The sequence below is a fragment of the Hypoxylon trugodes genome (assembly GCF_022578975.1).
Source record: "Hypoxylon trugodes strain CBS 135444 unplaced genomic scaffold F4822scaffold_13, whole genome shotgun sequence".
NCBI classification, from domain to species: domain Eukaryota; kingdom Fungi; phylum Ascomycota; class Sordariomycetes; order Xylariales; family Hypoxylaceae; genus Hypoxylon; species Hypoxylon trugodes.
In genome coordinates, this window is record NW_026250028.1 from 67,323 (window position 1) to 79,520 (window position 12,198).

The 12,198-nt window shown below is 47.0% G+C and overlaps 7 protein-coding genes across 7 annotated transcripts; 2 read left to right on the forward strand and 5 right to left on the reverse strand.

Annotated features, from left to right (window-relative positions):
- The first annotated feature begins 1,054 nt into the window (after positions 1-1,054).
- F4822DRAFT_95765 (ATP-dependent RNA helicase HAS1) lies at positions 1,055-3,226 on the forward strand. Its single transcript, XM_051464216.1, has 3 exons — positions 1,055-2,315; positions 2,377-2,497; positions 2,553-3,226. Exons 1-3 carry the CDS (start codon positions 1,105-1,107, stop codon positions 3,045-3,047), a joined length of 1,827 nt encoding a protein of 608 aa, XP_051308520.1. The 5' UTR covers positions 1,055-1,104; the 3' UTR covers positions 3,048-3,226.
- Positions 3,227-3,367: 141 nt separating this feature from the next.
- Positions 3,368-4,163, reverse strand: F4822DRAFT_435125 (NAD(P)-binding protein; the record flags this gene model as incomplete). The annotated part of the gene is made up of 3 exons (XM_051462126.1): positions 3,368-3,525; positions 3,609-4,052; positions 4,109-4,163. The coding sequence occupies 3 exons, from the start codon at positions 4,161-4,163 to the stop codon at positions 3,368-3,370; spliced, it is 657 nt and encodes a 218-aa protein (XP_051308521.1).
- Positions 4,164-4,335: 172 nt separating this feature from the next.
- F4822DRAFT_95791 (uncharacterized protein) lies at positions 4,336-5,435 on the forward strand. The gene has a single exon (XM_051464217.1). The coding sequence runs from the start codon at positions 4,961-4,963 to the stop codon at positions 5,276-5,278; it is 318 nt and encodes a 105-aa protein (XP_051308522.1). The 5' UTR covers positions 4,336-4,960; the 3' UTR covers positions 5,279-5,435.
- Positions 5,436-6,983, reverse strand: F4822DRAFT_422498 (alpha/beta-hydrolase). The gene has a single exon (XM_051459891.1). It carries the CDS (start codon positions 6,391-6,393, stop codon positions 5,443-5,445), a length of 951 nt encoding a protein of 316 aa, XP_051308523.1. The 5' UTR covers positions 6,394-6,983; the 3' UTR covers positions 5,436-5,442.
- A 108-nt stretch (positions 6,984-7,091) lies between these two features.
- On the reverse strand, positions 7,092-8,075 carry F4822DRAFT_439164 (polysaccharide lyase family 1 protein; the record flags this gene model as incomplete). The annotated part of the gene is made up of 1 exon (XM_051462602.1): positions 7,092-8,075. One exon carries the CDS (start codon positions 8,073-8,075, stop codon positions 7,092-7,094), a length of 984 nt encoding a protein of 327 aa, XP_051308524.1.
- Positions 8,076-8,555: 480 nt separating this feature from the next.
- F4822DRAFT_95961 (uncharacterized protein) lies at positions 8,556-9,755 on the reverse strand. Its single transcript, XM_051464220.1, has 3 exons — positions 9,359-9,755; positions 9,142-9,266; positions 8,556-9,073 (listed from the first exon to the last, which is right to left on the reverse strand). Exons 1-3 carry the CDS (start codon positions 9,434-9,436, stop codon positions 9,037-9,039), a joined length of 240 nt encoding a protein of 79 aa, XP_051308525.1. The 5' UTR covers positions 9,437-9,755; the 3' UTR covers positions 8,556-9,036.
- Positions 9,756-10,075: 320 nt separating this feature from the next.
- F4822DRAFT_439165 (DNA glycosylase) lies at positions 10,076-12,052 on the reverse strand (the record flags this gene model as incomplete). Its single annotated transcript, XM_051462603.1, has 1 exon — positions 10,076-12,052. The coding sequence occupies one exon, from the start codon at positions 12,050-12,052 to the stop codon at positions 10,076-10,078; it is 1,977 nt and encodes a 658-aa protein (XP_051308526.1).
- Positions 12,053-12,198: the final 146 nt, after the last annotated feature.

Sequence of the window (12,198 nt, forward strand, 5' to 3'; positions counted from 1 at the left end):
ATCTAATCTAAGCGTCAGGACTTATTGGCTCCTGCAATACCAAGCATCAATCTATCTCATGCTGGTCATGAGATAGATTGCGCGTTGAAATTGGTACCGAGACTCTAATATTAAACGAACCGATGATGCCGCGGCTGGAACCCCGGGTGATAAAACCAAGAAGTTCAACACGAAAGGGGCGTGGATAGCTGGTATGGGTTGTCTCGTCGCGAGCCAGAACGAAGGAGAACGATATCGACTTTATCCGCCGATTTATCCGGTGCAACGGTATGCAGCTGCAATGCACCTCAACTAAGACCACGCATTCGAGAAGCTGTCAGACAATATAAATTTTATGGCACGAGGTATCCGGTAGCCTGGAAGGATTTAGTAGGATATAGGGTCAAGAGTAGAGTTCGGTATTGATTTCATTTAGAAGACTCCCGTAATATAAGCAGCAGAATTGGCGCAGACTGAAGGCTCCCCCGGATCTGCATTGAAGGAACAGTATGACGGATGAGTGGTACGAGACATAATCATAATAGCAAGTGTTAGTCACTAGATCTCGATTCGAGTGAGATCGAGTTGGCTCGGGCTGAAAGGGGGGTAGCTGTCTATCGACGTCTCAAGCGGAGGATGGCTGTGGATATGAAGTCACCGCGAAGGAAACGGTCTTGTCCAGGGCATGGTTCAAATTGAGTTAAGACAAGTCATGTTTATAGTATGAATATGAGAATTTCTGGGAGTATCTATTTGATAATTAGACTGAGATCGATATACGCGATATTGATGGGACTTGAAGGAAAATTGTCGAAGGAGAAGGTAGTCGTCGCGATGATCGAGATAAGAAATAGGATATGAATGACTAATATCTGACAAAGTCGATCTAAGTAGGAAATGTTTAGCTAAAGATTGGCTTATATAAGCGGTCTTTTGCTTATATAATATAGTAGCTTATCCTTATGTAAGGACACACGGCGCGACGGCCCATTTTTGCTTATCAACCATACTATCGATAAGAAAAAAAAATTCCCATTGGCATTGAAGCAGAAAAAGAAAGCAGCCCACTTTCAAAGCTCAACTCTCCAATCTCAACACCATTTATCGCAACTTCGTTCAGACACGATGGAGTCGGCCAAATACAGCAAAAAGAGGAAATTCAAGGACGCCAATGGCGCTAAGAATGTCGAGGCCAAAAAATCGAGAACGCACTCTGTTAAGACATCTAAATCTAAGAAGCTGAAGCGAGCGGAACCCGAGATCGCTGCTGAAGCCTCGAGCGACGACAATTCTGAAGCCGAAGACGAAATCGAAGAACCAGAAGCCAAGCTTTCTAAGGACCAAGATGATCAAGATGAAGAGGATGAAGAAGAAGATGCCGAGGAAACGACCGAATTGAACAAGAGAGTAGAGGCAGCGAATGCTGAGGATGAAGATGCTGGCCAAAGTAATCAGAATACCGATTTACCCACCGACAGCGCCATTTCCGCCCTACAATCTGCTATTGGTTCCGATGCGCAAAACTTCGCCGATTTGAACTTATCGGAGAAGACAACAAAAGCTATTAAGGAAGATATGGGGTTTGAAAAGATGACCACGATTCAACGAAAAGCAATTCCACCCCTACTTGCCGGTCGCGATGTGCTTGGTGCGGCTAAGACAGGAAGTGGAAAGACACTGGCCTTCTTGATTCCCGCCGTCGAAATGTTAAGCGCGCTTCGATTCAAACCGCGAAACGGAACCGGTGTTATCGTTGTTTCTCCCACCCGAGAGTTAGCCCTGCAGATTTTTGGTGTCGCTCGCGAACTCATGGCGCATCACTCTCAAACATACGGAATAGTGATTGGAGGAGCAAACCGTAGAGCGGAGGCTGAGAAGTTATCCAAGGGAGTAAACCTCATCATCGCGACGCCCGGAAGACTCTTAGACCACCTCCAAAACACTCCCTTCGTTTTTAAGAACCTGAAGTCTCTGATTATCGATGAAGCCGATCGAATATTAGAAATTGGTTTCGAAGATGAAATGCGTCAAATCATCAAAATCCTACCGAGTGAAGGCAGACAGACAATGCTATTCTCTGCGACACAAACAACCAAGGTCGAAGACTTGGCGAGAATTTCCTTGAGACCAGGTCCTCTTTACATCAACGTTGACGAAGAGAGCACCAGCTCCACTGTCGCAGGTCTCGAGCAAGGTTATGTCACCTGCGACGCTGATAAGCGATTCCTTCTTCTCTTCTCATTCCTCAAGAGAAATCTGAAAAAGAAGGTGATCGTATTCTTTTCCAGTTGCGCAAGCGTGAACTATTATGCTGAGCTTTTGAATTACATTGACTTGTAAGTTTGCCGTTCCTAATCCATCCGATTTCTCAGGCGCGACTCCTAACAGTACCTATAGGCCTTGTCTCTCTCTACACGGAAAGCAGAAACAACAGAAACGTACCAATACGTTCTTCGAATTCTGCAATGCGAAGACGGGTATCCTTCTGTGTACCGACGTTGCTGCTCGTGGTTTAGATGTAAGTAGCTAAGTGTGAAAACCGTCATAGTGATGGATTGCTAATAATTGAACAGATCCCCGCTGTTGACTACATCGTTCAATTCGATCCTCCTGATGACCCACGAGATTATATCCACCGCGTTGGTCGAACCGCCCGTGGCGCCAATTCCAAGGGCCGCAGTTTGCTATTCCTACAGCCCCACGAACTCGCCTTTTTATCGCATCTGAAGGAAGCCCGCGTGCCCGTCCTCGAGTACGAGTTCCCAGCCAAGAAGATTCTCAATGTCTCTTCACAACTAGAAAAACTCATCTCCCAAAACTACTATCTCAACCAGAGCGCCAAGGACGGATACCGATCATATCTACATGCTTATGCTAGTCATAGTCTACGTTCAGTCTTCGATATTCACAAATTAGACCTAGCAAAGGTCGCCAAGAGTTTCGGTTTTTCTACACCACCACGAATCGATCTCACTCTAGGAGCAAGCATGAGCAGGGATAAGAAGATGCAAGGAAGAAGGGCATACGGAAGCCAACCAAGACAAGCCCAGAAGTTTAAGAAGCGGTAGTAGTTTTAGGATGAAAGAAAAAATGGTCATTGGCGGAGTTTAGGTTGCGATTATCATCATGGTATACCAGCTTCACATTTACTTTATCCTTTTTTATGGAAATTGATGGCTCATCTGGTAGTACTACTACGAAATGCGAGGTTTTATTTGATAATACGGTTAAGAATTTCGCTATGCAGTCGATTAACTGATGATATATCCACCATCGACTCCTAAGGCGTGTCCCAAAATAAAAGACGCTTGCCTGGAACATAAGAATAGAACAGCATCGGCTATTTCTTCCGGTTTGCCCATCTTACGCATAGGCACATTATTTACTGCTAGTTTGTGTTCTCCTCCAATTCTGACGTTGCCGTCATGAACTGCGTTCTGATTATACCCGGGCATACGCAATTGATTCTGATCCCGTCTTGCACATGGTCAATAGCATCAGCCCGCGTCATATTGATAATAGCAGCTTTTGAAGCACAATACGGCGCTATTCCCCATTTCGCGTCAGCAAGATTACATATTCCAAACTCAGTTATTCATAAATGAATTTTGGAAAGAGGTAAAACTTACACGCAGTCGGCATAGCTACCTGGCCGACCCGACTCGCAACATTTACCACCGCACCCTTTTGCCCAGGATGCGCATCCAGCGGTTCCTGACCGAGCTCTAGCATACACTTGGGTGCTGCTCGCGACGCCAACCATGATCCTTTCCAATTTACGCCAGCCACGCGGTCGAATTCTTCAATAGGTGTCTCGTGGGAACGAAGCAGTAGACTAAGTACGCCAGCACATGTAACAACGTAATCGATGCGTGAGAATCTGGCCTTGATTTCAGATACGAAGGAATTGATGAATGAGGCGCTGGATACATCGCCTTGTACAGTTAGAACTTCGGCAAATGGGTTAATCGAGAGGATAGCGTCTTTGGTGAAGGTCAGAGGTTGAATATCGGTGAGTGCCAGACGGGTGCAGCCACTCCGTACGAAGGCGAGGGCGGTAGCGGCGCCGATACCTACGCGATCATGCTTAGGGCGTTCAGAGTAGAGGGAGGAGAATGAGTGCCTGAACCGGCAGCCCCCGTGATGAATGCTACCCCCGAGAGGTGAAAAGTCCCAGATGCCATTATGATGAACTAGCTTGATTCATGATAGGATGAAAAATTTGCGCTTGTATTTTTATGGCTACGAAATTATCAAGACTCACATCGTCGCACCCCTTATACGCCATTAAACGGACTTAAGTTATCTCGCCAGGTTCCAAATTCCGAAATCAATACTCGCGACAGAGCGGAAATAAGTCAGACTCATAAATCCACCCTGAGGTCTACATCCTCCATAGGACGGATATAGGTTCTCTCATGGGCGAATTCCGATTTAATTTCGTGATGGTTTATCGCCGTTTCTGCGTATTTTTGGCTTTTGCGACGTAACAGATCATAGATAAATTTTGGATTCAACCTATTTATACATACTTCTCACGTACCTACCGGGGCCCCATGGGGAAGAAAGAGCATTGATAACGAGCGGCGAGAACGGGCGATTAAGGGAAGAGGAATGGGATATAGCTAAGACCTGAATGGATACTTAGGTGGTTACCTAAATGTAGCACACAAGAGGGGTGGTGCTCGGGAGGGTGGCGGAATTCCGGCTTGTTAATAGGCCAAGAAAAGGTAATTGTTAATTACCTAGGTAGATATAAATCGTGGAGCAACGGGTATATACCAGATATATAAAAGCTGTGGTGCGCTTTGTATAATAACCGAGCACTAAGCTATCTTCCCTTTCTTCTTTCTAACTACGACTACTCGCTGAGAACCCTCTTGAATCTAACCACCTTCCTAAGATTTGGCACATCCAGCCTCATCAATAAAAGTAAATTCATCCTCGCTGAGCGCGACAGCTAAGAGCCTTTTCTCCCAAAATGACGGTCACAATGTTTGTCGGATATCCCACGGGTTCCAATTTCGACATGGACTATTACTTAAACAAACACCTACCGACAGTAGGTTCAGTATGGAAGCCTTTTGGAATGGGTGCATCGCGCGTCACGATCGCGACGGATTCAAAGGGTCCATACCTCGCACTAGCCCAGATCGAGTGGCCCAGCATGGAAGCAGCCCAAAAAGCACAAACCGAAACACCGCCCGAGGTGCACAAAAAGATGCTAGACGATATCAAGAACTACACGGACATACAGCCGACAATCTGGTTTATGGAGAACAAGGACATCGGGTCTTGAGCTTAGGTATTTACGCAGCGTTGGTTCCAGAGCAAGGCTTAGGATCAGAGAGGGCGTTTCAATTATCATGAGCAAATCAAGGACATTGAGGTCTTCAAAGATCGTTTGTAGCAATCATCTATGTCAATGGCGAACACTCTATTGCTATTTCTTAAAATCATTACCTATTTCGTAGCTCTAGACTTGATAAACTTAGCAACGTCCACGCCCCAAGCCTCTTCTCTCTCGATTCCTGTGCTAAGTCCTAACTGGGGACTAATATGGTTATGGCCCTCCAGCACATCGTACGTGGTGTCTACACTCTTCCACTCATTCCTAAACTGCTGAGCCGAGTCGAACATGAGCTGAGGGTCTAACTCGCTGACGAGTACATCGATCTTGACACCGGGTAGCTTCGGCTCAGCGCCTTTCTTCTTTTCTTTTTCAAGGATGCCGATCGATGAGTTCTCCCAGATCTTGCCCTCGCCAAGGTAGCCTCTTAAGATTGCATTATCTTCGTTACCCCAATGGAACGGCACACCCAATAGAATCGCGCCTCGGAGTAACACACCGGCACCTTTACGCTCTTCGGCTAGGACTTTCTCCCTGTCCGCTTTAAAGTCCGGGGCGACAAGGTACGTCGTGACGTGAATACCACCAGCCGAGTTTCCAAAAAGAAATAGGTCAATAGATTCATATCCATCCTTCTTGGACAGTTCATTAACGACCCAATCCACGGCGAGCTTCACGTCCTCGCCGCCGGAGGGGTACTTAGCACCGTGGGAAATAAGCCGGTAGTCCGCGACAATCACTGTAATGCCATAGCGGGAAGCGAAGAAGTGACCGAGGTTTCCGAAAACTAGGCTATGTGCATACTCCTCATTCACTTTGTCGCCACCGACGAAGCCACCTCCGTATAAGAAAACGAGTACAGGCTTGGCGCGAAACGGCTCGGTTGGTGCTCTATCCGGGTAGTAAATGTCTAGTTGTTGTCGATCTGTGAAACCATATTTATGTGTCTCATGTCGTGTCGATCGAATCTCGCTTTCTTTAGCGATTATGTATTGTGCATAGGCGGCGAAGGTGGGTAGAAGCACATCGTCAATGCCACGACCGAAGTTCCGTAACTTGTCCATTCTGTAGATAATTTACTGTTGTAGATTCTAAATTTTTTTGAAGTTTGTTATGTCCTCTTAAGTGTTATATATAAAATCACCGAACAGAGACTTTAATAGGACAAAATGGTTGAGGGCCTCCCTAGTTTGATGCATGTTGGTTGCATTGAAAGGAGAATGCGGTATATTATTATTATTCGATGCGGGGAACCAAACACGCGATCCAATCCATATATCCGGCACTGAATAATACTTCAAAGAAATCCCCCTCCATTAAGCCTGGCGAGATAATATTTTGGGGGGGTTTCCATGCGGTGATTTTCGGCACTTAAACCACGGTCGGTCTAGAAGAATATAGCTGACCGTATTCTTTGTCCTATGAGACGGCATTGCGCTAGACCTACCTAGGTAAATTCGCGTTCGTGCTAGACCAAGAGGATAGGTATTCGATGTGATTCTGTGCGTGGAAATAATGTGCAGAACTGTGTAACTATAAAAGCAAAAATATCAGGGGTAGTTCAGCCCCTATTATATATCATTGGTCTCACGTACGTTGTGTCACCTACGATTGTCATCACGAGGTTCTTCGGAGTTAAGTAAGCTGCGCGAATTCTTGCCTTGAATGGCTAGAATGCCGTTCCTAAAGGTTAGGTACACCGCTAAATAAATACAAGACGGCTCGGTGAAAAGGGACAACGCCTTTATGTTACGCGAATTCGTCACAGCTTCTGACCAGCAGTACTGGGAATCGCACTAGGAATAGTTGCAGAACCGAGAGCCTTGATCGGGGCGTACGGCAGCGCACTAACTGTAAGAGTTCCCACTGGCACCGAATTCCTAGAACCCCCAAGATCAACATCGTCAAGAACAGCGTAGCCCGTCTCCTTGGAATCGGCGAAGAACACGGCATTCTGAGAGCTATTCTTGAAAGCCGAGCTCTGAATTAGGACCTGTGCTCCCATTCGGCAATTGACACCACTAGAAATCAACGAGTCCCAGAACGTGTTAATGATATGCACTGTGCCAAATCGAATGAGCGGTGCGCGGCTGTACGTGTTGTAAAAGTGGTTGCCGGCGTATGTAATGTGAAGTGAACCCTGGTCTTCTTTGGCGTTGCTGTCCGAATGTCCTATCAACGACGCCTTCCAATGATCGTGGAAATATGTGTTAGATACGGTAATCCATTGAGAGCCATGCGAAATATCGACTAGACCATCGTAGTCATCTTTTCCGCGACTCAGGTCTCCGGACAGGTCACAGTGGTCAACCCAAACATTCGAGGACCCATCAATACCGATTGCATCACCATTCTTAGCCTCGACTTTGGCGATTTTCAAGTTGCGGACGATGACATTATTAGTTCTTCGGATGTAAAAACCGACGCCCGTCAACGAGCTACCGGCCTCCCCGTAGATGGTCTTGTTGGAGGCGACGCGCACTTTCGCGGAACCAGAAATGGCGCCGGACACGATGATCGTAAGGGGTCCATCCTGCTTAGCTGCGTTAACTAAGCTATCAACATCCTTCACGGTGACCGTTTCACCACCAGAGCCACCGGTTGTTCCGCCGTTTTGAGTACAGTAACCGATGGAACATGCCTCGGCGGATTGCCGACGAGCGACCTCATTGCGAGCATCTAGGGGTTTATGCGGCGATGCTGTGACAAAGGCTGTTAACAGCAACGTAGCCGTCAAGCACTTCATCTTATCGTATAAATGGGCAATCAAATGCGCGATGGCCCTACGATACTCCAAGGCTCGTAAAGAAGAGCAAGTGAGGATCAAGGTGCGGAGGATTGGTTGGCAATTGATATTGGATGATCATGTTTCTCTGTCCATCCATACCTATTAAGATGAACTCCACTCCCTCAATAACAAATGTAATTAAGGGACGGGACGATATAGTATTTCAGACCACCATCAGACTTTTTCGCGAAAAAAAAAGTCACTGTCGAGATTGAACCCGGTCCGAAGATCTATTAGGATATACCGTGTAGGGAGACATCGTGTCAAATTCCTGAAAGGCTTATTTGTTCTTCCCGGACAAGGCTGCTTGAGATAGATTGCTATCGAGGTAGCCGTCCGAATAAGAACATTAGATGATGAGATTCGAGGGCTTGATGGACAGACACAATAGGTATGTGTCTTCTAATTACAGGATTGAACCCGGTGGGAGTGGCGTTAACCCCTGGAATGATCCCTGACCTATACATTCCACCCTCCTATTTTAAATGGTCTTCCCGCTGTGGATCTCGCAGTACGATGTCCTTCACCAGGATCTACTAACAGTCAATTCTCGGGCTAAGGCAGGGAACTTACTACCGCTACATCATCATGAAGTTTTGTGACTATTGGAGACTCTAGGTTGTGTTTGAAGTCATGGTTCGTTTAATGACAAACATTCACCTGCGAAATGACACGATTATCCGTGTCTAACATCCGTTGAATCCGTAATGCCTACCCACCTAGGTGTGTGTTTGACTTTACCCGCTCCACTCAGCATTCAGACACCAAGACGACAGAAGAAATAAGAATCATCAATTGGAAATGTAACGTTAAAATTGTGCGAATTATTAACCTAGCTCAAACACCACAGCCTATTAGTCGTACAATTTCTTATGTGACTATACAAGTTTCTGACCATATCATCGACAACATCGAGGCACTAGGCTCTCGTAGGACCACCAGGACCGGATACCCAACTACGTCAACTAGTTATTAGCAAAATGCTCGACGAATGCATCGTATGGAATAAAGGAACACAACATACCGCCTCCACATACGGCCTACGAAGCCGGTATTGTACTGCTCCGATATGCTCTCGCGCCTCTTAACGGACTCTTGGTCGGTAGATCTCTTTTGAAGATAGAGATTATTGAAATCGGGACCGGTAAACTAAAGATAGGCGTTGTGTCAGCTTTGAGTCGAATGCAGGCGCTGCGATGCTAGATAATGGAGGGCATCTTGGAAACACAAGGATAACTGACAGTGCCGGTGCTTGAGTTCCCGCCGCCTTGGTAACCAGCCTTACCACCCTTAGACCGTACGCTTCCCCAGTTACTCATATTCGGTGGTTACTAATCGTGATGATTTTTTATTTCAGTAATATGGTCAATTACGCGAAGTGCTTACTGCTCTAAAGGGAAGAATCGAAGGTGGGAGTACTGAGAGAACGATTATATAAGATCTAGGGGAAATGTATTCAAAACATCATGATTCATACTATTGGCCAAATATTGGCAAATGATAAGTCTTGACGCACTCGGTTATAGACTACGTGTTTGACTTTAATGATAGGTGACATTGACGGAGTGGTGAGGTCACTACTTGATGGCACGGCCCAACTAGATGGTCCAATTCGGAAGGGTCTGAGTCAAACATTCCACAAAGAAGATGGAGAGAGTAAGGGTTTTAAAAAAGGATCGGGCTGGAAACCAACTAAACTTGTGGATAATACCCGAGTTCAGTCAATAATACAATGAAGAGCCTAGTGGTTAACATAACGGACGACATTGAGGCTCTGCGAGAATAGTGTATGGCCGACAGACATAATTTCTGTTAAGGGGTTAGCTACCTAGGTAAGCACATCCTTATTAGGTATCGACAGTCAGCAGGCAAATTACCCCGTCACTGTCACTGGCTAGGCTAAGCAATAGCCAAGCTCTATGCACGGATTATCCTATCTCATAGTAATGCCATCACATTCATCCCCCAGTCGCCTCCTTCACAACCGCCCAACACTTCCGCATACCAGTACCCATTGACTCCGCATCAATAGCATCAATATCAGCCCATCTACTCTTCATTCCTTCGTCTACGCCAACCTCATTGTCATTCATGCCCCCACCAAGCTCAAACAGATGCACATGCATCGTTAACTTAAGATGCGAGAACAACCACGGCACACATCCTATCTCGCCGACATGCTTCAGTTGCTTCACCCCCTTTGATCGCGCTTTATCGATCACGCCCACAACATACTTCTCTGCATCCTTTTTCCTTGTTTTCAATGTACTATTTTGGGGATCCTCTAAGATATAACTCGGTAGTTCCCACAGCCCAGCGAGGAGTCCCTTCTCTGGCCGTCGATGAAGTAGGTATCGCCCATCGTAGCGTCTGATAGCGCAGACTAGGGTTTCCTCTTCGCGGACGGCTTTCTTGACTGCTCTAACGGGAAATTTCCTTGCGTGGTTCGTAATGACTTCGATCGCGGCGTTACTTAAAGCTGGCGTAGATGGTTGCAGTGGTTTAGAGCTTGCCGACTTTTCAGATTTAGAGGTCTTCTGCGTAAATGCGAATGATTGCAATGTCGTCTGTATCCGTGACTTAGTCTTAGATTTAGTCGTTTCGGCCATGTTAACCTGATTTTCTATATCAGAGCCATCTTCATCCGCGTATTCCTCGAAAGGCTTGCAAATTGTGCAAGCGTCTTCGATATCCGCAGTAGCGCCATTCGTTATCGTACTCGTAGTTGTAGACTTAGGCACCAATCCCTTTTTCATGGCTAATTGTAAACCCTCGCCGTACGCACGACAACTCGAAGTAATTGGACAAGTAGCGCAATTAGGCTTCGGTATGCATACCGTACTTCCAAGCTCCATCAGTGCTTGTCCCCATCGTCCCGGCCTATCACTAGGCCCCCACTTCTCCTCCTCCTTGGCTCCATTGCCTTTCCCTTTGTCACTATCTCCGGCAATAGCTTCAGCCAACCGCCCCGCAACTTCCCACAACAAATCTATCACCCCCTTATCCGTCTTAACATCCCCAAGCACACCCATCTGCCGACTCAAAACCCTCAGCACATTCCCATCGACCATGGGCTTCGCCTCACCAAAAACAATCGCCGTAATAGCGCCCGCCGTATACCGTCCCACCCCGGGCACATTTTTCACTAACACCCCCACATCCCTCGGCAACAAACCCTTCATATCAGGGTCTCCACATACCTTCTTCGCGGCTTCGTGGATCCGCGTAGCGCGACTATAATACCCCAACCCCCGCCACGCAGAGAGGACCTCGTCGGGTTGTGCCGCTGCGAGATCATGGATCGTCGGCCACCGATCCATCCACCGGGTCCAGTAATCCACGACGGCGGCGACGCGCGTCTGTTGGAGCATAACCTCTGAGATCCAAACTTCGTACGCACGCTGCTCTAGCATTTTCCGAAGGACCGTTTCGTCTGACACGGTATCGGGGTCGATCCAAGATTTGCGCCATGGCATGTTGCGCAGGGTGCTCACGCTGTCGAACCAGGTGAGGAGAGCTCCGCGCCCATCGCGACTGTCCAAGAGTAACGGACGATGATAATTTAAACCATGGATGCGAGCCGGGAGTTTCGGAGTAGTTACGGAACTAGAGCCATTTGCACCGGTATCCGCCTCCCCAAATATGCGCGCGTACAACTGCGCATTGGCATTTTCATTCTTCTTGCTGGTTCGCGCTGCTACTTTCCGCTTTTTAGCCGGTTGTTTCTCTTCCGCGACATCTGATTCGATATATTCTTCAACGTCGCCATCTGACGCGTCGCTCTGAGCCTTTGCGGGCCTCTTCTTAACTCCTGTCCGTCGAAGTTTGGCGGGTATTATCTCTTCATTTTCCGAAAAGTAAAGTGATTTCTTTTTAACACCACCGTTTTCTGATGTAGAGACGGATGGCCTCGTAATTCGCGATGAGCGTCGCATTTTGTGTAAATTGTAGAAATTAATAGAAATGAGAATTAATTGAAGACGCGGCGGAAGTCAGGTCGCGCCATCACGTGATACCCCGCGCCTAATCCAGGGGTAATTAATAGGTATCTAGGTACCCGCCCCTCCTAGCTGATCACCTA